Source organism: Vidua chalybeata, chromosome 9 (assembly GCF_026979565.1).
Source record: "Vidua chalybeata isolate OUT-0048 chromosome 9, bVidCha1 merged haplotype, whole genome shotgun sequence".
Taxonomy (NCBI): Eukaryota; Metazoa; Chordata; class Aves; order Passeriformes; family Viduidae; genus Vidua; species Vidua chalybeata.
Genome location: NC_071538.1, coordinates 15,782,232 through 15,809,575, shown reverse-complemented (window position 1 = coordinate 15,809,575; position 27,344 = coordinate 15,782,232). Strand labels below are relative to the sequence as shown.

The 27,344-nt window shown below is 40.1% G+C and overlaps 1 protein-coding gene across 1 annotated transcript; it reads left to right on the top strand.

Annotated features, from left to right (window-relative positions):
* The first annotated feature begins 53 nt into the window (after positions 1–53).
* On the top strand, positions 54–22,651 carry CFAP57 (cilia and flagella associated protein 57). Its single transcript, XM_053950984.1, has 22 exons — positions 54–210; positions 291–607; positions 1,962–2,245; positions 2,407–2,569; positions 3,505–3,657; positions 4,705–4,844; positions 5,515–5,680; positions 6,080–6,193; positions 6,696–6,908; positions 7,545–7,718; positions 8,942–9,103; positions 9,532–9,687; positions 11,762–11,855; positions 12,515–12,705; positions 13,221–13,394; positions 14,506–14,664; positions 15,270–15,413; positions 16,513–16,629; positions 17,675–17,809; positions 17,892–18,035; positions 21,823–21,949; positions 22,232–22,651. The coding sequence occupies exons 1-22, from the start codon at positions 54–56 to the stop codon at positions 22,408–22,410; spliced, it is 3,663 nt and encodes a 1,220-aa protein (XP_053806959.1). The 3' UTR covers positions 22,411–22,651.
* The last annotated feature ends 4,693 nt before the right edge of the window (positions 22,652–27,344 follow it).

The following is a 27,344-nucleotide window of genomic DNA, read 5'->3' as shown; positions in this document are numbered from 1 at the left end:
GGGGCCGCCGGGGCCGCGGTCACCACGGCGACAGCGGCGGCGGCAGCGGCGGCATGGCGGGGCCGGCCGTGCTGCCCGTGGCCGTGTTCGGCTGCCGGCCGCGGGTGGCCGGCGGTGTCTGCTTCCTGGAGGAGCAGGTGGTGCTGCACGCCGCGGGGGCGGGCTGCCTGCGGCTGCACCTCGAGCACAAGTGGCACAACTTCATCCCAGGTGGCACCGACCCCGCTCCCGACCCTAACCCCGGTCCCGGTCCCGACTCCGGCCCGGCCTGACCGCTCTGCTCCCCGCAGGCACGGAGAAGAGCCGGGGCGTGCAGGCGCTGGCCGTCAGCCCCGACCGGCGGTTCCTGGCGGTGTCGGAGGCGGCGGGCGAGCAGCCGGTGCTGGCGGTCTATGAGCTGACGGCGGAGCGGGCGCGGCGGCGCAAGGTGCTGGCCGCCGACGAGCTGCCGGCGCGGCAGACGGTGTCCCTCGCCTTCTCCCCCGACAGCCGGCTCCTGGCGGCCGCCACGGCCCCCCCCGAGGGGCACCTCACCTGCTGGCTCTGGGAGAAGCAGCAGCTGGCGGCGGCCGTGCGCGTCCAGGCCGCGGGCGACGGCCCCTGCCAGGTAACGCTCCCGCTCCGCCTGCCTCCAAAACTTCCAAACCCGAGCTGTGCCAGCGTCTCTGCGGCTCATTGTTAACACTCCCGATCACAGCTGACTGCTTCCTCGGGAGCATGCTTCACTTTTCAAAAAGATGGATAAAACGAACAAACTTTAGTTCAACAAGTAGCAGGTGCGAGGTTGGACATACGTTCATCCTTCATGCCATGTGCACAGTGCATTTTCCCGTGGCACGTGGCTTTTTATCCACGGCAAGAGGAGGAGAGGGCTCCACACTGTATATTTCATACCGTTTCTCTAACCTTTCTTGACATCTACTGTTGGCCTCCCTCAGCAGTAGGACACTAGGCTAAATAAAGTTTTGCACTGACCCATAATAGACATTCTCATGTCTGTATCTGTTGTATCACATGAGATTCTCTTATATCACATGAGATCTATGTTACGGGGCCAGTACAACAGGCCAGTGAGTGTGCAATGTGTCCCTTGTGTTCCTGCAAAAGCACACACTAAATGTATGTGCTGTGCTCAGTAGTTGTAACACACTTCTTGGAAGCTCCCAGTGCACCTTTTCCTTCCTGCAGTCTTCTGTGCTCAGATTGGAGGAGAAGAGTGGCTAGGAGCAGGCTGATGGCACACAAATGATTTCTGCATCCGGGTTTGGGTGCTCCTTTTTAGGTTCTTTCATGTAGTAGGGAGGTCTGATACTTTCAGTTCATGTGTTGGTTGAACTCCAGCTGACATTTTTTTCTGGGGTACAGCTACAAGTAGAGGTTGGCTGAATTTTTGAATGCCTGAGCTCAATTCCTAAAAAGAGGGGAGTGTAAATGCTCTGGCTGTGTAAAGTCCCATTAAGCATAAAAAATTACTTCAAACTACCCTTCCTATCCTTCATGTTGATTATTGAGATGGCTATTCCATTATTTTCACAAATAAACACCTAATTGTGTGAATTCATGTACATACTGTTAGCCTGAAACACAGGTATACAGAACTTATTCCTGGCCTTTTGAGAACAAATGGTCCCACTTTTTAGAAGCTTGCTACTGGAAAAATTTGTTAATCAGTAATAAAGAGGTATTTTGGCCTTATTTTTGTAATTTAACTTTAATAGACACACTTTTCAAAGGGAGAAAACTGCAGTCTGTAGTTATGGTGGCTAATTCTTACTCTCTTTGGTATTCCTGTATTCTATTGGTATTTGGTAATATTTGGTATTCCAATATTCTATTCTATGAACCATCTTCCCTTGTTTGTTTTTCTGTATCTGGTACAGAAAGTCTTCAGGACAGGTATAATCTTTGCTTATTTGTGAACATAGTTGGAAAAAATACTTCCTCTCTTTTTTGTTCCATAGGTGAGCTTTAATCCTCAAGACAATACCCAGGTTTGTATCACTGGAAATGGCTTTTTTAAACTTTTCAAGTACAGTGAAGGATATTTAAAGCAGATGAATTTACAAAGGGGAGAGCCAGAAAACTACTTGTGCCATGCCTGGCTGTCTGAGGAGGAAGTTATATGTGGCACTGACACAGGCAAACTTATCTTGTTTGAAACTGGAGAGCTGCACTGGGAGACAAGTTTGGAGTACAGAAAACCACACAGGAAACAAGAAGAAGACACAACTAAAGAATATGAGAGGTAAATTTCTTCAGTGTTATTAGTAATAGTCCCATGCTTTTGAAGGCAGATTAGTTACTTCTTTCCTGTCTAGTTTTGTTGTCAATTGCTGCTTAGCATTTTTTGATTTGTGCTTCTTTAAGTCTTTATGCATTTCCTAATTGCATTTCTGGTTTTTCTAGTGGACTGGCCTTTGAAGATAATGGTTTACAACAACATTCTTTGCCTCAAATATCTGCAGTTGCAGCATATTCCAAAGGTTTTGCATGTTCACCTAGCCCAGGAGTTGTTCTTCTGTTCGAGAAGACCAGTAAGGAGGTGTACGAGGAGAGACAAGAAGTCTGGGTAAGGAGGAAAAAAGCTTTTGTAAGCAATTATGCAGCAGAGCCCCTTTTAGAGAACTGTGTGTGTTTCTGATTCAGTTATTAATAATAATTTTTAGCACACTGGTAAACTGCATTGTAAGGATTAGCTAACTGTCCTGGTGATGTTGAAAGGAGTTGACAAAGGTAACATTGAAAGTCAGTGCCTGATGACCTTCTGCAAGGTAGTTCTGTATCTTTCCTTTCCACATATAAAATGTGCTTTGAGGCTGCTAAACTTCAGGAAACCTTTAAGAAACTCTTGTTTGTGGAGACTTTGGGGACTAAGAGGTAGTTTAGATCAGTTTTGAAGAACTTGGCTGCTTGTTTTTTTTCCCAAGGAGAAGCTTTTATCCCCTCAGGTTTTTATTAGAGCTGTCATGAGACCTGTGCACTTTTAAATAATTCTTCTAACTGTTCTATAGCAAACTGTATGCACTGACCTACTGAAATCTCTGGATAAGAACATTTAACTCTAATCAACTGGTTCTAAAGGGTCAGATTGTCCCTATGCATGAGATCCTGTAGAAGACTTATCTACCTTAAAGATACATTACAAAGAGCTGTTATCCTAATCACAATTTTTAGGCAGCTCTCATTCTGACACTTGGCTATTTTTTTTCCTTGATATTCTTCTACTACCATTTTAATTCTTGTTTAGTGCAGTAATTCACATTACTACTGAAATGTCCCCTGATACTTCATTTCAGCTGTGATGTTATGAATACCATTACGTTGTCCTCTTGTCCTCTATTCCATGCCTTGCAGTAGTTATGTGCTACTAAATATCCAAGTTGTCTTGCTGATATTATGAATGTGCTTATTAGAGGAGCATTACAACAAAAGTTTGTGTGTGTGCATGCCTACTACCAAAACATGGAAACCTGGCACAAGCCACGGGATGCCTTTTTTGTGCAGCTGCCTCAGGACCTGTTCAGCACTGAGCCAAAAAAATCAAGCAGTCAGGACATTACATGTATATGCTTCAGCCCTTCTGAGGAAATGATGGTTGTTAGCACAAATAAAAATCAGCTCTACATGTTTACTATGTTCTCCACCAAGCTTCTAAGGGTAAGTGCAGTTCAGTCACATTCCACAGCTTTCATGTCCAGTATTGTAATGATACAGGCTAGTCAGTGTTGTTTTCTGTGATGCATTCTCATTAAATCCTTCAAATGAACCCTTAAAGCTCAAGATCTGAAGTGCTCTGTGTGCTTCTCTGAGGGCAGTGTTTTTGTAGCCCCTTGCTCAAGCCTCTCTCCCTGTGAATACCTGATGCTATTCAGCAGAATGACAGAGAACACTTCAGACCATTAAAGGGTGCCTGTTACTGCTGAACCACTTCACTCAGGCTTTAACTGAGATATCCTCAATGTAACTCTGTGGTTCATGCTCCACTGTAATATGCACAAACTTTATTGCAATGATAAAGCTGGAACAGCCATGGGAATCTCCTTCTACTCTAAAATGATAGTTATTGAAGTCTTAGCTAGAAGTGAAACCTCCCTGTGAAATACAAACATAATGAAAAACCTCCCCTACTCGGAAGGAATTAAATAACACAAAGATAAGTGAAAAATGTATTATCATGAAATAGGCTTTTATGGAATTGAGTACCTAATCTGTGTACAGGCATACGGAAAGATCTTTACAGGAAGAGGGGTTGTAGTTAGGAGTTCTGTTTCCACATGCAGCCTAAAATTTTACTGGTGCTTCACTTCCAGCATCAGGTAGCTAGACATCCTGGTGAAGTTTTCTATCACTCAGCACTTGACTTTTTTAAAGTATCTGCCTGACCAGAAGGTATTAACTGAATTCTTGCAGGTCCAGTTGTATTTCTTTATCTAATTTGCCTTTTTTTATATACCTACAATTATGTTCTGCTCTCACTGCTGTGCCCTGCATCACTTTTCTTGATTATTAGTTATAAACTTAAAACTAACATTGTTAGGCTTTTAGCATTGTTATGTTCAGACCACTGCAGTGAAAGGATTAAGTAGTTCCCTCAAATCTCTTCTACAACTGTATGCAAAGACTCATGATAGATTTTTTTTTTTATCTGCCTTACTGCCTGCAATGAAATATTTGTGATTTCTTAATGTTCTCATTCCTTCTCAGGAGAAGATATCTTATTTTGCATATATGAATTTCCCATTGCATTCTAATTCAATCACTGGTCTGGACATGTGTATTTGGAAACCCATTCTTGCTACATGTTCCCTGGATAGATCTGTCCGCATCTGGAATTACAAGACAAAGTAAAGAGTTGTTTGTATTTGTTATTACCTCTTGCTTTTTTGTATATTGTATTTAGGAGGCAACAGCAGCAATCTCATCTGAATGAGAGTGTTGTTCTGGTAAAATTCTTGTGTGGTGTGGGATGTAAATGGTATTACTGACATGATTTGGGGAGTGTGACTATGCAGTGCCTTTAAAACTGGTGTCAAAAGAATACAAAGCCTTTTCTATTAAGCTGTTTTTGTGTCAGACTTCTTGTGTTTTGGAAAAAACTCTTTCATTCAGCTTTGTCTTAAGATATTGCTGCCCCATATCCCACTTCTTAGGCATAGATCTTAAGCAAAATGACTCCAGCTCTTGATGTTCCCTGGAGGGAAAAACAAATCTCAAGAGATGCTTGTATAGGATTGCAATCAGCAATTCATTTACCTTCTTCATTGTATTACAGTACACAAGGATTTGTTCTTGCACCTTCCACACCTTCTCTGTGAACAAGAAAGTCAAAATTGCTTTTGTTTCCTGTAACATCTCTGTGATCATTACTTGTCTTGAATAACAAGACACTTCCTCAAGGACAAGGCAGAGTCAGATTTTAGCTGCAGGCGTCCTTGCTGGGCCAGATAATATCCTGTCAAGTGTACAGTGGGGAGTTTGTCCTGTTCCATACTGCTCAATGGTTTTCTCTTTCAGCACTTTGCAGCTGTGTAAGGAATATCAGGAGGAAGCATACACAGTATCACTTCATCCCACTGGCCTTTTCTGTTTGGTTGGGTTTTCTGACAAACTACGATTTATAAGTCTCCTGTATGAGGACATGCATGTTTTCAAGGAGTTTGCTGTGAAAAAGTGTAGAGAGGTAAGGAGTGGTGCAAAAATGAAATTGGGGAGTTATGGGGAACAGAGTGCTGAAGAACATGACAGAAAATAAAAACTTCTCCAATACATCCTAATAGAATATAGGATGTTCTATATCAAAGCTTAGAGAAATTGATTCTGACTATTGGAGAACAGGCCCAGAGGCTGATGTGTAAGTGTGTACCTGGGAAGCAGCAGAAGGGATAATTTGCTCAGAAATACTCCAGAACTGAATTTTACAGGGGAAAGCATTGATTAAGAAAACTCTAAGTGGCTAATTATGTAGTGGAGTTTTCTTTTCATACAACAATTTGATATTAAAGGATGAAATTGAAATTCAATGCATGAATGTTTTTATCCATTCCATCTACAGTAATGGGTGGTTATGTTCTTTTCATAGTGCTCATTCAGTAATGGAGGCCATCTTTTTGCTGCAGTTAATGGAAATGTGATTCAAATTTATTCCAGCATCACCTTCGAGAATGTTACTAATCTGAAAGGACATACTGGGAAGGTTAGTAAACAAATCTTATACAGTACAACTTATTAACATATTAACTAGTTGATAAAATGCATTTTGAAGAGGTAAAGTACAATTTTGGATCTTGCGATGGTCCCAAAAAGTAAAAACAGAAATAGAAAACTCACTTTTCATTGGTCAGAAGGCAAAATGTTCATGCACTAGATACACCTGAAAAGCCTGCTCTTAAATTGGAGGTGAACAATTGGCAGCTGGCTGAACAAAATAAAATATCCCAGTAATATATTATAAAGATAAAATCTACTACTCCATATTGAAATGAACTTTTTCCTGATAGTGTGTTCATAAAGTAGTTCTTACTGGGTTTGGTTTTTTCTAATGTTAAAATAGAATTGGTTGAGAAATAGCTAGAGGTTTTTCAGTAAGACTTTGAAGCATGGTTCTGAAGTTGTCATGGCTTTATCAGTACAATGACTCCATGCTGTGTGTCTATAACCTACACATCAAGCTCCTTGCTGTGTTTTGCTTTTGCCAGGTACATGCAATTAAATGGAGTGCAGATGACACTAAATTTGTCTCCTGTGACACACATGGTGCTCTGTATGAGTGGAATTTGTTGACAGGTAAAAAGGAGTCAGAGTGTGTGCTCAAGACCTGCATCTACAGCAGCATTTCCCTGACATATGATGCCAAAATTATCTTTGCTGTTGGATCTGATCAAACTCTCAAAGAAATTTCAGAGTCTTCGGTGAGCTAACAAACACTCCTGGATTTTGCTACGTTCTCTGGGGAGGGCACTGATGCTTTGCTTTCCTTAGCATCCATTTGGTAAACAGGAATCAGTCTGGTTTTGAAAGCTCTGATATTTACTGACACTTTTGTGTTCTTATGTCCTTTACAATGAAACCTGAAATTTTGTCATAGTTTTATATTTTTGTAATTGTACTTGCATTTACCTAGAAATCTTCTAATCCAGCTATCAAACTAACTAGGCAATATAGTATCAACTGTTCACTGAAATACAAGTGTATCACATCTACCATTGTATCTACATGTATTTTTTTTCCAGAAAAGTAGTAAATTGTATGTGATAACCATTACATCTTTTATATCACACATCAGCTTGGCTTGAAATTTTAATACTGGTAACTATAACAGAGATTTTATATCAAAATATTTATTTTAAATCTAAATTTTTTAAAAAATGTATAAAACTTAATACTAATTACTGATAGTTGGGGCTATACTTCTATAGACATATAGATTCTTTTACCTGCATTATGTGCTGAAGGCAGAGGTATAACTCTTGCTCGTGCAGCATAATCAAATAGTTACTGTAATACAAGGTTTGTGTGGTGGTTTGTGCTGTTGGTTGATGTTGTAGATCCAGCAGGAGGTGCCTGCCTACGACGTTGTTTATACGACTGTCGCTGTCTCTCGTTCCGGGCGCATGATATTTGTTGGTACCTCCCTGGGGACAATTCGAGCTATGAAGTACCCATTAACTCTGAAGAAGGATTTCAGCGAGTACCAGGCCCATGCAGGTGCTGTTACAAAGGTAGCACAGAGTTCTTTCTTTTCCCTGTGGTGCCAGCTGCACACAGCTCCTTTAGGGCTGATTCTCCTTCTCAATTCATAGCATAATATGTTAAAATTAAGGCTGAGTCTGCACATGGAGAATGAGTATCACAGCATTCATAGGAGTCCTGTCTCTAGATGTGTCAGGGAATAAGCTGTTGTCTAAAAAGTGGCTTGCACCAGATTACAAAACATGGCATATTGGATGGAGAACTTTGATACAGCTCCTTCTGGAAAGAGAAAGGTAATTTTGTTATAGAATCTTTTAGGTTGGAAAAGGGCTTTTAGGTCATGAAGTGCAACTGTTAACCCACCACTGCCAAGTCTACAGTAAACCATGTCCTCAAGCAACACATCTACACATCTCTTAAATATCTCCAGGGATGGTTCCTGCACCACTTTCTCTTGTAGAGGGGCATCACATTCGCCCATTTCCAGACAGCTGTCACTTCTCTACTGAGCCAGTACTGCTGCCAAGTGACTGAAATGGCTCAGTGAGCACTTCTGCCAGCTCCTCAGTGTGCTTTGGTAGGTCCTCATTCTCCAGGAAGCCACATATTCTGTGTTGTTAAAACTGGTCATAATTTTGGTGTTTTAAGTACCACTGTCAACTACAGCACCTTGACTTATCCTTGCACAGTCCAACATTAGAATATGGACTTCAAATACTGTAACTCTACTTTCACCTCAGTTGTAAGCTGTATCAGCTCCCAGGTACTCTATGGCAGATCAGGCAGCCACAGGAGGTCTGGAGGAGGTGACAGCAGTTACTACTACGTAGTTCTTGCTGAGCTTAGTTGTACCTTCAAAAGAAAACATTTAGCCATCTGTCGCTCACGCAACTTCTCAAAGAAAAACACTAGAGTCCTTTGGAATTGTCATATAAATTGCCTGTCTGTGCTATAAATGTCTAGATGGTCTTTTCTGTTTCAGGTTTTTAAAAATCTTCCTTTGAGACCAGAAGCAGATCCAGTATCTACACATATTCTTTTCCTTCCCTTTATTGTTTCAACTGGAGTGGAACAGGAGTAGGAGACATAATCAAAATGTTGGTAGTAGGACTGTGTTATTATTTCCACAGTTGACTTTCTGGGGTAGAAATTAAGAGAGTATGGGGGTGGGGAGAAAAATGTGGTGTAAAATAAAACTGTATCTCCATTCTTCCATGTCTCACCTATTATTTTGTTGTCTCTTCCTTCTAAGATGACAGTAACAAGGGATGACCAATTTTTACTGACTGCCTCAGAGGATGGCTGTGTATTTATCTGGAAAGTGTGTGATAAAGAAGGTGGGGGAGTGAAAGGAGAGCAGGAACTTGAGTATGCTGAAGAAGTGTTGATCATGAGATCAGATATAGACAAGAAGGTAGGAGGAGCAACTTGTGAACATAAACCATAGGATTTCTGTGAATTGCATTTCCATAATGCTTGTTACCAGCCAGTCCTATATGGCTTTGGTCAAAGAGGTTACGCCAAGTTGCTGCAGTGGCTTGTCAATAGGCAAACATCATTGTACAAACAGCAAGTGTGGATTAGATTTTTCTCTAATACTTTCCCCAGTCTCTTGAAAACACTTCTAATGGAGTAGAGAAGTCAGAAGATGAATTTCTATAAACTATCTTGTAAGACAGCAAAGGAACTTTACTTCTAGAACTTCTTGGTCGTCTGTCTGAAGATTCTCTGTAAAGGCTGTTTTCATAAATATATGCATGTAAATAAAACATCCTTAACAAGCTGTTGCTAAGAGCAAATATTCTCTCTCTTAAAACTGTTTTCTTATCCATGTCCTAACAGAGTCAGGCAATACTAGACCTGCAGATTTGTGTGAGAGATCTAAAGACAGAAAGTGATTACGAGCTACGTCTCAAGGACATGTACTGTGAAGGAAAAATAAAAGCATTGGAAGAGAATTTCACTCAGGAAATAGACTCCCTTAAAACTAAACACCAGGTATGATTCATGTTGCAGAACCAAATACTAAGAAATCTTTCACTGAAGAGTTGAATTCAAGCTTGCATTACATATGTAGAAATGCCATACAGCATCTAAAATCATTCCTTTCTAGTTTAAAATGTTCTTGATATTTATAAAGCATGAAACTACCTTTGTGTCAAGTATCTTATAGGTACAAGGGGATGCAAGAGCTCTCCTAGGTAGCCTGTAAGTATCTTCACATAGAAGTAGCACAATAAATGCTGCCTCAGCCTGAGGATCAGTAGTAGAAATGGCACTGTGCCTTAAAAGCTCCTTTCCTGCAGCTGCAGCTGCTGCAGGATCTAACAATTATTCTCCTTAATGCTGCCTTCTTTATGTCCTGTCTGCTTAGATTTTTAAGAACATCTGCTGAGGTTTCTTGTATGTTTTTTGAAAATAAAGGTAAAATATATTCCCTGCATGTCTTCTGTTTGTGTGCTTATTGATTTCTTTGTGGTCATGAAGCAGGGCTCCCCTGAAAAGCAAAGGCTATGATAATTCTTCCCAGTGTCTTATTTATCTGTGTCTGCTAATGCTATTCTATCCATCTGTTTGGTGCACACACTGGATTTCTGACCTGTAATTTGTTATATTTCTGGAATTCTTTTAGATGTAGAAGGCAAGGGATTCAGTAGTAATTTCTCTGGCAGTAAAACAACTCAAAGCAAGGGATTATATATCACATGATTCAATCCTGTCAACCTCGTGTTCTTTTTGAGCTTTTGGGTGAATATTGTCCTGTTCTGGTGATTTGTTACTGCTTATTTTTTCAAGTTGTGCATAGTTCCTTCAAGCAGTATTTCTGTTTGACTCCATATAAAGGAGTTCAGTATGAAAGCTTGCCAAGTGATTTATTAGTTGTAGTATTTTACAGGTTTGTAATTTTCAAGTACTCTTTTTATACGTCTCTTGTTTTTTGGCCCTACAATTGTTCCAGTAGGTTTTTGATATTCATTTTTTGAGGAGGTTTAATTATTCATTTTAATGTTTTCTTCAAGTATTTTTTCAGATTCTTGGGCTTGTCTCATTGTAGGCTTTTTTGTCTAAATAACCTGAGTTTTAACCTTTCTATTTTCCACTCTTTTGTAGAACCTAACCTTGTACAAGAAAGCCATTTAATTTCTTGTGGATTCCTCTACCTCTCTTTTATCTCTGCTGGTTTTTTCCTGCGGTTCTTCAGGTCTTTTGATAAGTAGTGCTTGGCTATGTATTTATAATAATCTCAGCTACACTGAAAATTCTTTAGACTTGTTGATTATAGGCTTGCAAACAAATGCCTTTGAAGATGAATATAATTCTCTAGGCAAGCAAGTTGGACTTCCTGTCCAAGTATGTACTGACATGTAAAGATTAAACTGACAGCTTTAAACTGAAAGGGCTAAACTTTCTAGTTGTATCCATCAGACAAATGGAATATTTCTGCTTATGCAAGATCCCTTCCAGTTGTTGCAATAAGAAGGTGAAAATAATATAACTATGGTACAATTCCTAGCATCTCTGGGAAATTTCTCAGCTGTTTTCTTGCTCCAATTCTTTGTGCCTTTTTAGAAGATTAAGTAATTTATAGTGGCAGGCTGACATTTCAAGTGAATGGCATTTAAAATTCACTCTTGCATAGGTTTATGTCATACTATGCAAATGTCAGCATTTTAGGACCTCAAAGTTGCTTCAAGTGAGACAGGAAGCAGCTTGAACTTTAATATCTGGACAATAATTTATGGAACTGCAAATTCTCCTCAGGCAGGCATACATAAAGCAGTGGAGGCTTTTGTAGCTCACAAACTTTTTTTTTTTTAGATTAGGATCAGTACCTTGTATTATATGAACACTGCTGCTTTTCCTTAGCTTTCCTTAGCTTAACTTGTCAGAACAAACTAATATATGGGAAAACTTGTTTTAGTGACACATGGCATCTCAGTTTTGGTGAGAGATTTCAAACATATTTCTGTTGTGTATGTAGTCCTCACCAGGGGCAAGAGCACAAACAATTTGGACACTGCTTTGTCTAGTTTCAAATTAAAATGTATTTTTCTTTTTTTTCTTCCCCCAGATTTTACAGGAAGAGAAAGAAAAACAGCAGCTACAACATGAGGTTCAACTGTCTGAGCTGATGGATAAACAGGCCAGGGAGGTGCAACGGCTAGGTTAGACTACAACAAATGTTTGTAACTAGAAACTGGGGGAAATGCTGTATTGATTGCAAATGATGTGACAGGGGGGGATTACTAGAGCAGAAATATAAAGAAAAATGGATGTATGTCATGTAGATATTTGGTGCAGACCAAATGGTTGTCTAAACTGCACCATGCACATCCCCATGATGAGAACATGCACGTGGGCCCTGTATCTTAGAGGTTCTTGACATTAGTAATTTCTTCATTTATTTTATGCACAGCTCACTGTGCAAGAGCAGTGCAGTCATTCAATTCAGCAAGGAGGTGCACACAGCCTGGAAATACCTGGACTCCAGATTTGTAATCAAGATAAAAATACTGCAAATTAGTACCAAGGAGTCCCTCCATAAATAACTCCATTGCCTACTCATACTTGGTAGCAGTTGAGCTCATACAGCTCTGCCATGGTTGTCACCCCAAGGAAATGCCTAAATTAGTTTTCAATTTTGCATGGCTACAGAGTCTAAAGCCCCTGTATAACTGATGAAGAAAGTGATTAAATACTTGTAATTTATTGCAACCAGCTGCCAAAAAGACAGTAAATAATAAGGCAGTGATAGCTGCAGAAGGAGAGGATTCACTCCTCTTTTCTATTGATTTTATCTATTTCATATGTTTCCTGTTAACAGAATCTGACAGTAGTCAGAAACTCTCAATGGAAAATGAGAAATACCAGGAGCTTCAGGTGAAATCCCAGAAGATGGAGGAGGAATACGAGAAACAATTGCACAATTTGGAAGAAAGCAAAATCAGGGCTGTGGCAGAGCTAAAAGAACATTATGAGAAAAAACTTAAACATAAATCTGTTCTGCTAGAAGAGGTAGGAACCTTGATTTGCACACAGGCTGGAAGAAACAGCAATTTTAAAAGATCCTAAGTGATACTGGTTTGTGATTTCTGCAGCCCTAACAAATTTGCTGATGTTAGTATTTGGGCCAGATTCCTAACTTGAAGCTTTCAAGTCTTAAGAATTATTAAAAAAAAAAACCCAAAAAACCCAAAAAACAAAAACAAAAACAAAAACAAAACAAAACAAAACAAAACAAAACAAAACAAAACAAAAAAAAAAAACAGAAAAACAAAACAAAACAAAACAAAACAAAAAAAAAAAACAACAAACAAAACCACAACTGCAATGTGTATGTTATCAGTTTCTAAAGTTCTAAAGTTAGTTTAATCCACTAAAAAGTTATCTTAGATGATATTGCTGCAATTGAATACTCCACTAAACATAGATTCTCCCAGGAGAAACACAGTTACAAATAGCCTTTTATTTCTCTCCTTTATTCGTCTCTTGCACTTGCCTTCTCTAATGTTTGTTTTCCTTAACTGCAGGCAAAGGAGAATATAAGGAAGCAGATTGAAGCACATGAAGAAATGGAGAAACAAATTTATGAAGATGGAGACAAAGAAATCTCAGAACTCAAAGACAAGTATGAGAAACAGCTCTTGAAAGAAAAGGAGTCCAACATGCAACTGAAAGGAGAAATAGGAGTCATGAATAAAAGGGTATCTTTTATTCTGTGCTAGTATCAGACCTGCACAAGAAGACCTAGAACTAAGGATTGAATGTGATTAATGGCATGTCAATTTAGTCCATTAATCTAGTCTGTAAATATGTGGCATTTCATATGAGAACAATAGCCCGTTCTTAGGTTAGTTTGAATGTTTAGAGTATTTGGGCAGAAGAAGAAGCTGTCTGCTGATTGCATTGCTGATGTGATTAGAGGTAGATGATAAAAGAGGTATGTTTTTATTAGTACACTTTCTCTGATCCACATAGTTTTAAACCATAAATAATATTGTTCATCCTATGACAGGAAAGAAATGAACTTTTAATTTTTCTATCATTGAATACTTTGCTTTATTAGTAAAATACTTCTACTGCTTCATTTGATGCAATAATCCCTGTGTTTTGTTTGCATCATCATTTTTTACTGGCTTTACTGTGATTTTTAAGGAGACATAAAATATTTTACCTCTTTTATTATCTGGGTATTACATTTGCCTAAGGATGTTAGAGAGACATTTTTTCTTTTTTGTTTTCTCCAGTATCTATCTGGAGACAGAGAGGTTCTTTTCATACCCTCTACTATCATGGTACTGTCTTCAGTTTGTCTTTTAGACCTCAGGGATTTCTTCATGTGTCCTTACAGTTTGTCCAGCGCCATCCATTGGCTCCAACTTCCTCGGTTTTTCAGATCTTAGTACTGAGGCAGGGATTTTGAGGGTATCCAAGAGCTATGAACTGAGCATCCTTCCAGTCTTCCTTCTTTAGAGATGTATTGCCTTCACCTTATGAGAATATTCCACGGATTGAGTGTTAGCTGCAGCTGATGCTTAGGTATAATATCCATACCCTTCTTGCTGCTGGATGCAATTTCCTTCCTTCCTTCCTTCTAGTGCAGTGGGTATTCTTGTCAGAATATACAGAAAAAGCAAAAATGGATACTCAACCCCCTTTTGAATTAGAGGCATTCAACTGATGCGCTGCTCCTTCATCATATCTTAATTTGATATCCTTTATCCCACACTGTCTACAAAGTATCCTACAGAATCAGAGGACCAAGCTGTGCACAGTTTTGGAGACTGTAAAGTTCTTACTAGTTTGCCTCTCTAGTTGAACAGCCTACAGAAAGAGCTCAAGGACCGAAACAGGGATATTGAGGAAATGAGACTGGAACAGCAGAAGCTGCAAGACATCATTAAATCACTGGAAAAGGACATCTTGGCACTAAAGACAGATGTTAAAGAGAGAACTGAAACTATCCTAGAGAAGGTGAGAAAGTGGACAATTGGATGAGGACAAAATCACCTCCCTTAATTAAATAGAGATATTTATTTTAATAGTATTTGTTGTGATAATATCCCATGACTGGAAACTCAGTTTCAACTTAAGGAATTTGTGATCTCCAGTTTGGGATTTTGGTTTTTACTTGGCATTCTGAGCTTTTCTTGGGGAGCTTTCTTTCTTTCTTTCTTTCTTTCTTTCTTTCTTTCTTTCTTTCTTTCTTTCTTTCTTTCTTTCTTTCTTTCTTTTCTTTCTTTCTTTCTTTCTTCTTTCTTTCTTTCTTTCTTTCTTTCTTTCTTTCTTTCTTTCTTTCTTTCTTTCTTTTCTTTCTTTCTTTCTTTCTTTCTTTCTTTCTTTCTTTCTTTCTTTCTTTCTTTCTTTCAAGTTCAAGTTTCTCATCCCCTGTTCTGGGATCTGTAGATGGATCAGCATTATTTGCCCCTTCCCATCTAATCTGTAGATTTGCAACTGGAGTTCAATTTTCCACAAGATCTGTGACTGCTGGTTTTGTCTCTTCCATATTTGTGTCTTGTCCTAGGGATCTGTGTAAGAGTGCTAGATCTGATTCAGATCTCTGTACCCATTTCTTCCAGGAGAAGCATGTATATGATCTAAAAATGAAAAATCAGGAACTGCAAAATTTCAAGTTTGTACTGAATTACAGAATAGAGGAGTTTAAGAAGCAAATAGGGTCACGTGAAAATGATATTGAGACAATGAAGAAACAGATCAGTGAGGTGAGTAACACTCTCATTTGACCTCTGCTACTAAGCTCATTGTCTAAATACAAACATGACCCAACAAGTCCATGAAAGTCCACCCTGGTTGTTCCTTGACTTCTTTCAAGGATACATAGCACTGATTCAATATCTGTGCAGCTAATAAAAATATCTGTAGACAATAGCTATTTAATTTTCTATCACATACTACCAGTGATCAACATAGCTATTTAAGTTCCTGTATGTAATTCTAAATTTTGCTTAAAAATAGATCTTATGCTTATGTGGTTGCCCTCCATGTGCTCTATAGCATTTACAAGACACTGCTTTTACTGATCTGGCAGAAGACAGTAAATTTCTTCTCTCAGAAATGTTGCAGATTTATGCAAATATAACTCTGCTAGGGGTTAGATACATGACTAATTATATTCATCAGTTGGTACATGTTAAATTTGAACATATTCATAGCTAGCATGTAGCAAATTCATTGAGGGAACTTATTTATGATTGAAGCTTACTATGATTTCTGCACAGATGTATCCTTAGCTCAACCAAACTAGGACTATGGTGACATAGTCTTTTAAATAAAATGCAAAGTAATCAACAATTTGTATGTATTTCAGACTAGCAAGATGAAATCCCTGTTGTCTTTTCTGGTCACCATCTTGTGCCATAAGTAAATGCTGTAGTACCCTTATTGTTTTTTCCTGTGTGTTCTGCATATATACCCACAGTTTTTCATCTATTTGTTTCTTTTCAGTATCAGGGCCTAGTTATTGTTGCCCTTACTTTTTCCAGTATTGACTGTCCATTTCCCCCTTATCCATTTTTATTCAGATGGAACAGTAGAGCTCCCGTTCAGCTCAAGGAATTTAGAGGGTATCACATAATTTAAATGAATGTGACTCAACAGGGAGTTGCACATTCATTTGTGTGGTCTCTGTATATTCTGACAGAGGGCAGTGTTGTTACAAAATTGACGTTTCTCATGTTGTCATTCAGCCTGCAGGGGGACCTATTCCCTCAAGTCTGTATTTCCAGCCTCTGGTTTTCCTGTTATGTGTTGTTTTTTCACGTCTCCTTTTAACCCTGATTTCCTCCTCCTGCTTGGTTTCAGATGGAGGAGGAGCTGGAACAGTTCCGCAAGGAGAGCGTAGAGCTGAAGCTGACCATCACACAACTGCAACAGAAACAGAAGACAACTGCTGGTGAGGTGCACAAAGAGATGGAAAAGGTATGGGATACCCCCACACGCAGATCCCACAGAATGACACTGGCAGGGACAGAACACTGGTGAAGCATTAATCTGAGCAAACAGTTACTTCAGGGGTACTGTGTCCAAGGACCAAGAGAGTCTCTGGTCAGTGGGGACAAAGACACAAAACTTCCAAGTCTCCAACCAACTTTGAGCATTCATATTAAAAAAATAAATCCAGTTATTTATGAGTCAACACATATTGTCCTGAGTTTAAGAGAACAGTGAGGTGAATGCTGAACTACTTGTTCCTGCCTAAGCCTGAAATCTGGAGACACTTGGCCTAAACAGGAGCAGCATGTAGGATACCACCTAGGCATTAGAAGGATGACAGAAAGGAAGGTCTCATTAATGGAGGAGTCAAGGACCCCTTGTTTGACATGTATCAGACATGAGGGAGGAAAAGGGACTGCAGGTGAAGGTGGAGGGGCATAGCAGGATGTGCATGAGTGAGGAAGCAGGTAGAGAGGCCTGGCAGAAACCAAGAGAGAATGAGAAGTCAGTCTTGATGTGAAATCAGCAGGCTGTGCATGCATCTGATATGTTTTGCCCCTTGCCTTCTCTCCTTAACTCTTGGTGTGTTGTTTCTAAATAAGTAGGTAGGACAGCATTTGGACAATGCTCACAGGCACATGATGTGGCTCCTGGAGATGTCCTGTGCAGGGCTGAGTTGGACTCAATGATCCTGGTGGGTCTTCCAACTTAGCATATTCTGTGATTCTGTGTTTGGGAAAGGACAGTGGGCAATAGCATAATGAGCCATTGTTTTTCAGTTGTCATCTTTGTAGGTTGTCACTGATATTACCTAATAAAAGTATCTTGGTTTATTATTATTCCTAAAATCTATGACTGCTGTTCAACACGTAGTGCTCATGTTCCCAGTGAGTTTTTAATTAATTTTTTTTTTAATGAAGTGGAAGAAAGTATGTGAGAGTTTTCACCAGTTCCACTAGACTTTCTAGAAAATTGCACGATGGAGCGTTCTGATGAACCAAATAAGAATGTGACTACATCATTCTTGCAGAGGCAAAATATGGAAACCCTCATCAAACGATTTAAGGCAGATCTTCATAATTGTGTGAGATTCATTAACGATTCCAAAAAAATGAAAGATGGTATCCGTGAACTCTACACCAAGTATGTGCATCAACCAGACATGGTGAGTCAGGACTTTGCCTTCTCCTTGCCCATGACTTTGTCTAGTAGTGGAATAACTGAGGCAACATGCTGTGCCCTCTCAGGTGGAGGCTCAAGCAGAAGATGCAGATTTGCAGCAGCAATACAAGAAACAGCAAGAGTATAACGAGAGGAATTTGGCAGTTTTAAGGAAGAAGGTGATGAAGGATAAGGAAATGCACCACACTGCTTACATGCGCATCATGCAGGTAATAAGCCTTTTCCTTGTAGTATGGAGTGGGAACAAAGGAAGTGGCTGCACAAAAGAGACTTTATTAACCTTTCTGTTATGGTTTCTTAGGACTTTGAAATAGTTTTGGTTGGCTTTCTTGCCAGAAATTCCTACATTTTTCAAGTGCTTCCATTAACTATTCTGAACAAAAAGAGCAAGATCTCAGAAGTCAGAAATATCTTTTGTTGTTCTCCCACTCCCTGAAAGGAGATGGGGAACTTCTGTTGCAAGGATGTTTTTTAAGGAAATTAATGTACCTATTTTTTATTTCAAACAGTATTTATAAATGCCATCATAGTCAATTTGCCCTTGTTTGGGTGCCAAGCTGTATCTGCTATGTAGTAATGTTTAGGAAGTAATTCTGGAGGAAGAAAAGATAAAAAAGACCCTTCTTTGTCCACACAGTCATATGCCTACTGGTGTGGATTCAGAAGAACTTCCTGCTTTTCACATCCAAAATTTCCAAGGAAGTTCAGAAATACATGGGGAATTTGTCTATTTGTACTAAGATCTTCTGCTCAGAATCATTGTTTCTTACAAGGCAAAGTAAACTGGTGACTGCTGGGGTCAAAGATCCAATTTGTTTTTATCTGGAATGGGAGGACCTAAAGCTCCACACCAGACATCCTAGAAGGACAGCTTTTCTAGTCTTTTCTTAACATGCTCTCCTTCTGCTCAGTCAGCATTTCCTTTTCCCCTCAGTAGCCCTTCCTACATTGTTGCTTTATTATGCTTCCTCAGGATCATTAAATCTCATCCCCTCCTAAGTCATCTGTTGTTTGCTATTTATTCATCATTTCCTTCTTCAGGGCTAGACAGCAGCAATCTTCTTCCCTGACACTATTTTAATTTTTTTTTACTCTTTCTCTGAGTTAGATGTTTCCTTTGGCACAAAAGGAGATGGGTTCAGAAAATAACCTGAAGAATTTCCTTACTGGAATAGGGTGACAGATGGTGTTCATAATGATAATACTTGATGATGTCTTGGATCAGTAAGCCTAACATGAAATGATGATTAAAACCAAATTAATAAAACATCTGGAAGATGAAGATATCAAACATTCTAACCAGCCTGGTTTCTTCAAAGAAAAAGCAGTTCTCTGAAGTCCAGTAGATTAATGAGATTTTACAACCAGCAGGCATTATCATGGCCTTCCAGTCTTTCACAGGGGCTTTTAAGACTAGTTTAGACAAACTTCTATTAGGATTTCTTTGAAAATCCTAATATGACATTTTGACAGTCTTCTAGCTCTGTATTTCTATTATTCTTCAGTTGTGCTTACATTTTCAGAGTTATGCCCTCCTCTTTGAGAGATTACTCATAGGTACACTCCACTAGTGATTGCTGCAACAGATGATTAGAACTGTCAAGATAATTTTAGTTATTCTTGCCAGTTGACAAGTTGCCTGTTATTCAGCTATTAGTTTTTCCTCCAGCCTTCTGTATATGTAATGGCTTCTTTGGACACATAAAAACAGAGACACTGAATAACCTTGAAGTAGTTGAAGCCCATATAGGATGAGATTTTCTCTATGTCCTACCTGTCTCTGACAGTCAGCACTGTAGGAACTTCCTAGACTGTAGATTGCATCCATATGACGTGTCATTGTACCTGATGGCCTCATTATCCATGCATTTGATCAGTCCCTTTTCTGAAACAATTGGGTCTTTGCCACAACATCCCGTGACAATGAGCTTTCCCATGAACATTTATTTTATATATCTGTTCTGTGATGTTGCATTGCAGTGCAAGCATTCTGTCAGCATGTAAATATTGAATTAAAGGCTAATCTCTCTGGAGAGAAAGCCTCTTCAGGAAAATATTATCAGTGTCAACCAACAGTCTTTTAGCACCAAGCAAACCAAACAAGACATTTCTACATAGCCCAGATTGCTTCATACAAGATACTCTGTATTATATTTTCTGATAGACCAAAAGCAGGATCTTCATTTGACAGCAGCAGGTAATCTCTTGGACTGAACATATGAAGGTGCTCATGACTAAAGTACACCTAAAGACAAATGCTATCACCCAACCCTGAAAGCTGGTCAAAAGAAAATTACCTTGACTGATTATTGGAAGTTACCCACTTCATGTGTTCTTTCAGGATCAAAATCTGGAATAAATGCAAAGAGTCAAATTTCATCTGTATTTAAAGGCTCGCACTAGACAAGTCAGACTCAAGAAAATATTACAGTTCCAGAGCTTCCTGATCACAACAACTCCTGCTGCATTTATAGTCCAACATAACCACTGCAAGAGCGACTCCTCTTGCCCAACAAGTTCAGATCTTAATGAATCCCACACTCTTCCTCCAGTCAGTAACTTTCAGCTGAGGAGAAACTAAAGCACAGCTGCTGTACTTGCTTTAGTGTGAAGTCTTGATAATCTTGCCACACACATGCCGTGAGCTATTGTGCCAACTTGAACTCTTTGAGTGCAGCCCCATACTGAGAGGTGCAGTGAGCTTTGTGCTTGGCTACTAACCAGCCTGCAGTTGTGTGGTGCCAACACTTTTATAGGTATACTTGAAGGAACTGAGTCATATGCTTTGCACAATCTTTTGTGGCAACATAATTATCTCTATCAACCAAAATTATCATTAAAACAAAAGTAGAAAACAAGATTTGAAGACACAATTTTAATGGGAAAATCTCATTCATCCTTTGTTCTTATCTCCTGTTGTTTTAGAGGGTTCCCTAGTGCTTGAACTGGTATTGTGAGGTACCCTAAACATGCCTTTTTGCCATCCATCTTTTTTAAATACTGCCACTGTGTTCCAAAAGTTCTAAAAAACACACCACAGGTAGCTGAAATAGTTGCTATTCTTGGTTCAAATATGATGGGAGCCATTTAACATTTGCCCTAGTTATTGACATGGTAAGGTATTTCACTGTCCTTGTCAGAGGCAAATATACAATTCCACTTCACTCTCTTGAACACAGAAAAGAAATATTTAGTTAATGGTGCTGCTGTTTCTAAATAATGAGCAGCAGTGTTATCATCCTTAAATAGTATTAACCCATACTGGTTTTGCTGAAGTCTTTGAATCTGTTGCAACAATGGGTAAATTATATTTACTGGCACTTTCACAGCTCCTTCAGGAAGATGCTTCATGGTGGGCTACTAAAAAATTAGAGAATTGAACTTTTATAGACTGAGAACAGACTAAGAAAAAAAAGAACAAAAGATGAATACATTGCTAACTTTTCCTTATAACAGCATGTTAGCAGTAGGTACCTCAAGTCTCCACATGCTTTATATATTTCCTAATAATTTGGAAGGAGTGTGGAAAAGTAATGTCTGTCAGAATTAATGAAGAGGGCTTTGACTAATTCCAAGGAGATAAAGATAATTTAAGTGAACAAATACATAGTGACAAATGAAAAGCAAAATAATACACACTGGAGGGAGAGATGGGAATTCTTTGCATTAATTCTGAATTAATTGGATCCATTTAGGAAGGCCCTGAGCTTCCCTTTGGAATTGACAAAGAAGATGATACCTTGGAGTGCGGCTGCAGTCAGAAAAGCAAAACAAATATTAGTTTTTTGAGCTAACGTGGTTTGAATACTGTTATGTTCTGAGTCATATCTAATGTGATCTTTCCTGAAATGTTGTGTACTCTCCTGATTGCCTGGCACCTTCTGCTTGTGATACTGATTCTATGCTTTCCAGTGTCTTTCTCAGAGATATGAAGATCCATATTGCTCAGCCAGATAGTACCTGTGCCTTTCCTTATAGAGCTTGTTGTTTTTGCAGGAAAATGTGAGTCTGATTAAGGAAATTAATGACTTGCGGCAAGAACTGAGGGTGGCCAACACGCAGGTGCACGACCTCCAGTCAGCACTGAGATTAAACAAGAACAAAAAGGCAATTCAAGACACAGGTGAATAGTTATTGTATATTTTCCATATTGTCAGTACTCATGACAGAAACTCTTTTTGTCCTTGGTGAACAATTCTATTACTGTTTGTGTTTCATTCTAGCTTGTCTGCCTGGTGGTACCTGTTAATTTTAATGTTAATTGTAGGATCTGCTAAAATCTGCAGATTCTTACTATTTAGATCTACTCCTTCAACCCTGAAAGATGCTTTCCTTTGTTCATGCCAAAGAACTGTATTAGCTGGCCTTTGTTACTGCACTATGTCCTCTCTATTTTATCTTCCAGCTCCCTCTGGTGAACTTCTGTCCAGCCCAGCTGTCCTGAGGTTGAATCCAGAGATGGAAAGTGAAAAAATCATAGAAATGCAGCAGCTAGAAATTCAGTATCTGCGCGACCAAATCCAGGCGATGGGGCAAGCCCTGAACCACCCAGGTTCAGTCTCTTTCAGTCAGAAATCTTCCTGACCTGAATCTGGGAAGAAGCCACAAGACACAGCAACGCTGACATGGTTCAAGGATGCCTTATGTTATTATATCCTCCTGGCAAGATCAGAAATGTAACTGCATAGAGTAGACTTACATGATCCTATACTCTTCCATTAGGAGCATTTATGAAACAATCAATCTTCTAAGCACTTCTTCTACTTTCCTGAAATCTGCCCTTTTCATGAGACTTAGTAGCCAAAAGAAAAAAAAAAAAAATAAATTCATGTTAGTGAGTGTAAGACTAATCTTTGTGCCTTCATGCTAGGTACTCACCTTTCTCTTGAGAATGGTCAAACTGTAAGTCTTTTCTGCTAGAATTCTAATTTGGTGTCATTGTGCCGCAAAATTCAACATCAGCCTTTTATTTTCCAGTATTAAATTGCCTATGTCCATACAAAGGATTGCTGCTCTTAAAACCGATGTCATTGTTATTCTAAGCAGGTATCCAGTCACAGATTAACAATCAATTACCTTGTGAGGGCAACCTGTGACTCAAGCACACCCGAGCTAGAGTCTTTAGAGTCCTCTGCTTTCTGTCTAGAGATGTGTTGCCTCATCTGCTACAATAATTTCAGCAGGACAAAAAAGGCAGCCGAGTTTCAAACTCCCCAAATCTGGAATAAAGTTCAAACCTTGTGTCATAACTCCTATAACTTTGATAAACTGATTTTTGTTTGTTTCAACATCCACACTCCCTTTAGTTCAGTTTTTCAGTGAAATTCTCCTAATAAGTCACTCTGCAAAGTACTCATACATAGAAAAAGGCAGGGAGTAATTTCTTTAATAATGAGGGGGGGAAACCCCTAAATTTTTCATCTTTTGTTGTCAGTGCATGACACACTGTCCCCCTGAGGAGTATTTCACATCTGTCAGAAATCTGAGCTACTAGCTGAGCATGGAACTATATGGTATTACAATATCCAGTATATTGCTGTTTCATTTCCTATCCTGAGTTGTGGAAAAGTGATAAGTACTTTTAACATACTCCTAATATCATACAGAAGAAGGTGGTGCCAGGGCTGGGTAACGTAAGCTGCATTACCATCAGGAATACTAGACTCATTTCCAGGGCAATACCATGGCAAAATAGATGGTTCCAATGATTTTGGAGACTTCAGCAGCATGCTTTGTCCATGAATGTGGAATTAAGTTTATTTAGTCTATTTTTTTTTTCCATTTTGCATCTTTAACCTGTATGGGACATAGGTTTCACAGGAGCAAAAGGAAGAAGTTAATGGTCTGTTAATGGGCTAGCTTAACACCCTTTCTTCCTCCTCCCCTCCCCATATAATCATTTTGATACTTCCTGTACAGAAAGAGGATGTAATTAATGTAATTAGTAAATGTTTTAGAAACTAGTTCCCTCTAAAATTTTCAGGACACACCCATTTTAATTTGCTAGGCTCTCGTGTGGTATAATTTTCCCCTCCCTCTGTCAGAACAAATTGAGTGCTTGAATCATACAACGCACTGCTTTAATAGTTGTGTTTAGAGAAATGCAATCAACTTTTCTGAATAAGAATCTTTTCCTAATATGCCTATACAGATAGCGAATTATTTATAAATGGTGACTGATATGCTTAAAAATATGCCCCTATGTCACCCTTGTTAGCAAATTTTAAAGGCAATACACAGCCTGTCAGATGAAGCCTAGGTAGCTTCAGCTGCCAGACTAGGCTGAAGAGGATTTTGAACTCAATCTTAGTGTCTAAGGGGCAGCTAAAACATTGCTTGTATAGGGGAGCATTAAACATCAGGCACAGCAGAGTGTTACAAGTAAACTTCAGCAGACCTGCTGGAAGCAAAATAGATGCACAAGCCCCTTCTATACTGGGAAAAGCAGACCAAGGTCAAACTCCCACACACAAGCTCTATAAATGTTTTAGAACTCAGCTGTAACTGCAGTCTTGTTTTGTGTGCTAATGGTCTTCTGAATTCTCTCAGGGTGCAAAATCATTTTCTGTTTTCCTCCTCTCTTGACCTTCATTGTTCTGTTTCTCCTACTGGTACCTCCCTAAAGGAGCTGGTAAGCATTTCATGCTCTTATAAAGCTACAGCCCACTTTTTAAAATTACTATATGGCTATCTAAATAAGGTTTCCCCTTAGATGACTTCTTTGCTAACTGGGCCAACTAAAAAACCAGGTTTTTCTGGATAGGGTCAAGCTCACTGTTCAGAGGTGTTTGTATAGGAAAACCTATCACATACCATTTGTTTTTTTTACATGTAGGACAACATCCTTTGGACTGATGATATTTCACAAGTCTCAAAAGACATGTCAGATTTTTCTCAGACAAATTCCTGAACCTGTCACACTACTTGGTTTCTATTTGATTAGCATATCATAAGCTTCCCTTCTCACAGCCTGATAAAAAAGTAGCATGTGACTTAATAACCGAGCCTCCCTTTCCATTAGCCAGGCAAGAGCTGTTGTTCAGTCCCGTTCTCTTCTTCCTGCATTTCCCCAGAGATTTTCCAGCTGCTCAGACTAACAGTAATGATCCCTTCTGCTATCATGAAACCTAGCCAGGAAGGAGAGGACATTGATCAGTCAGGGAGTCCCATTCTCCTACTGACTTCAACATTCCTGCTACTCCCTTTTGTTATTCTTCAACTCTTAAATGAATGCTTTCCTGTTTCCCTGATTCCTCTCAAAATAGGTACCCTTTTTCCCCACTGGACTACCAGGAAATCAGCTCTTCTGCAGCATGGTAAACTCTGCTGGTGCTGCTGTCTCCCAGGGAGCGGGCTCTGCAGCTGCCTTTTGGTGGGAAGATGTGACAGTGACATCTTGCCTGACTTGAGTGCTTGCCTGAACAACTGCCACAGAAAGAGGCAGCCCTGATATGACTGGATGGCCCTAATCTATACAGCAGAGCAGGAGCTACTTTATTCAATACCAAATACTGGCTGTGTGTCAAATGTCCCCTAGCACTGTCCCTTACTGCCTGGGAGTTGCTCCCTGGCTCTGGCACCCCTTCACCTCCAGCTGGGGGGAAATGAGCCACCTTCCTGGATCGGTGTGTGACCAGAGACCAGATCCTCCCCGAGGAGGGAGGGAGGGGTAGCACCTGCACACTGGCGCGGCTCTGGAGCGTCTCCAAGAGCAGCAGCAGGTTTGCTGAGACGCCACCCAGCTGGGGAATGCACCTGCCCGGGCAGGAGGTGAGGGCTGCCGCCGGACCTCGGTGCTGCCGCGGCACCAGGAAGGGGAGCCTCACCTGGCTCTTGGCAGGCACTTGCAAGAGAAAGGGAAGAGATTTTCCCCGTGGGCTCCCTCGTTAGCTGGATCCAGTGGAAGGAAAGCCTGGAAAAAGCACTGCTGCCAGCCTGGAGCAGGGAAGTGTGCCAGGTTGTCGCATGTGGGCAGTGTCTGCTGCAGGTGAGTGATCCCTTTCTCCCTGGGAGCTGTGCGGGAAGGAGCTTCAGCAGTAGCTGCTGGCAGGTTTGAGGCTGCTTCAGACTTACTTCTTAAGAGACCCTGCTTCTTGCCTCCAAATAATTTCTTCCTTGTGCTATTGTCTCCTCTCAGCTTCTTGTTCCCTTGGAACTCCCAGGCCACCCTTGGCAGGCTCTGTGGGGTCAGGATAATGGATGCCTGTTGAGTGTACAAAGAGGAAGGGGAACATGACATTTTACAACGGAGCGTGCCAAAACTGTCTAGATCTGTGTAAAAGGCAGCTGTGCACTGACCCTGTTACAACAAGCCCTCCACCATCCTTAAGCCCAGAACCCCTAGGTTTGGGGAAGGGAAGGGACAATCCACCATCACCCAGGGTTCCCTGGGTCTTCCCAAATGGAGTCTCGTGGAAGGAGCACTGCTGGGACAGAAGCTCACTTCTGGGAAAGCATTATCCATCTGTCAGGGGACAGAGGGTGGGCTCTCCCCAGAGGTGCAGATCAAACTGCACAGGTTTGCATGGGTCCTGAGCAGCCCAGGAAAGGAGGAGCACTGGGAATTGGTGGTTGGTGTGGCAGGCAAAGGAGTGTAGATCTCTAGCTAGGATTTTGGGCAAGACAGATAGATGCTGCCTAAAAGCCCCTTTACTCCCATTCCTTGCAGGTTCCTCCATCGCCAGTCCTGAGTTCTCAGAGAGGGAACCTTCCCACATGCTCCCAGGTGCACAGACAGGCCTTGAGCCCCATGACACTCAGAGCTTCTGGTTTGTGCATTGAGAGTAATTCAGTCATAAAACAAGATACATGAGCTTAATTCTCTTTGAGCCTATAGGGAGTTAGAACAGAATCAAATATGCTTAGGAAGCATTTCTTTACTGAAAAGGTGGTCAAACTCTGGAACACACTTCCTGGAGAATTGATTGATACCCCAAACCTGTCAGTATTGAAGAGGCTTCTGGGCAATGCCCTAAAAAGCATTCTTGAATTTGGTCAGCCCTGAATTGGTCAGGCAGTTGGACTAGATGATCATTTTACATCCTTTTCCATTGAAATACAATAGAATAGACAACACAATAGACTAGAATAGACAAACTAGAAAACAATAGTCAGAATAGAATGTACTGTTTCAGTTGGAAGGGACATACAACAATTCAGAGCTGACTCTCTTGGTAAAGAAATGCTTCCTAAAGCATTGGAAGTTGAAAAAATTACATGACATTATGGGAAAATGTTTATGCCTATTCTGGACTAAAGATTTTTGTGAAGCACAGAGTGGTGGCAGGTCCATCCCAAACAGGCTATGGGCAGATCAGGCAAAGAAGCAAATAAGCTGTGATGGACTGGAAAAACAGAGGGCTGAGATGGCTTGGATTTGTTTGAGATTGTGAAGCTCTGTTGGCTCTCATCCACACTGCTCAGGTAAATAATTTTATGTATTGTTATTTTATAGCAAATCTTGTTGGACTCTCCCAGTCCCCATGACGCTTATGAAGTCCACATAAAAGCTGCATAAA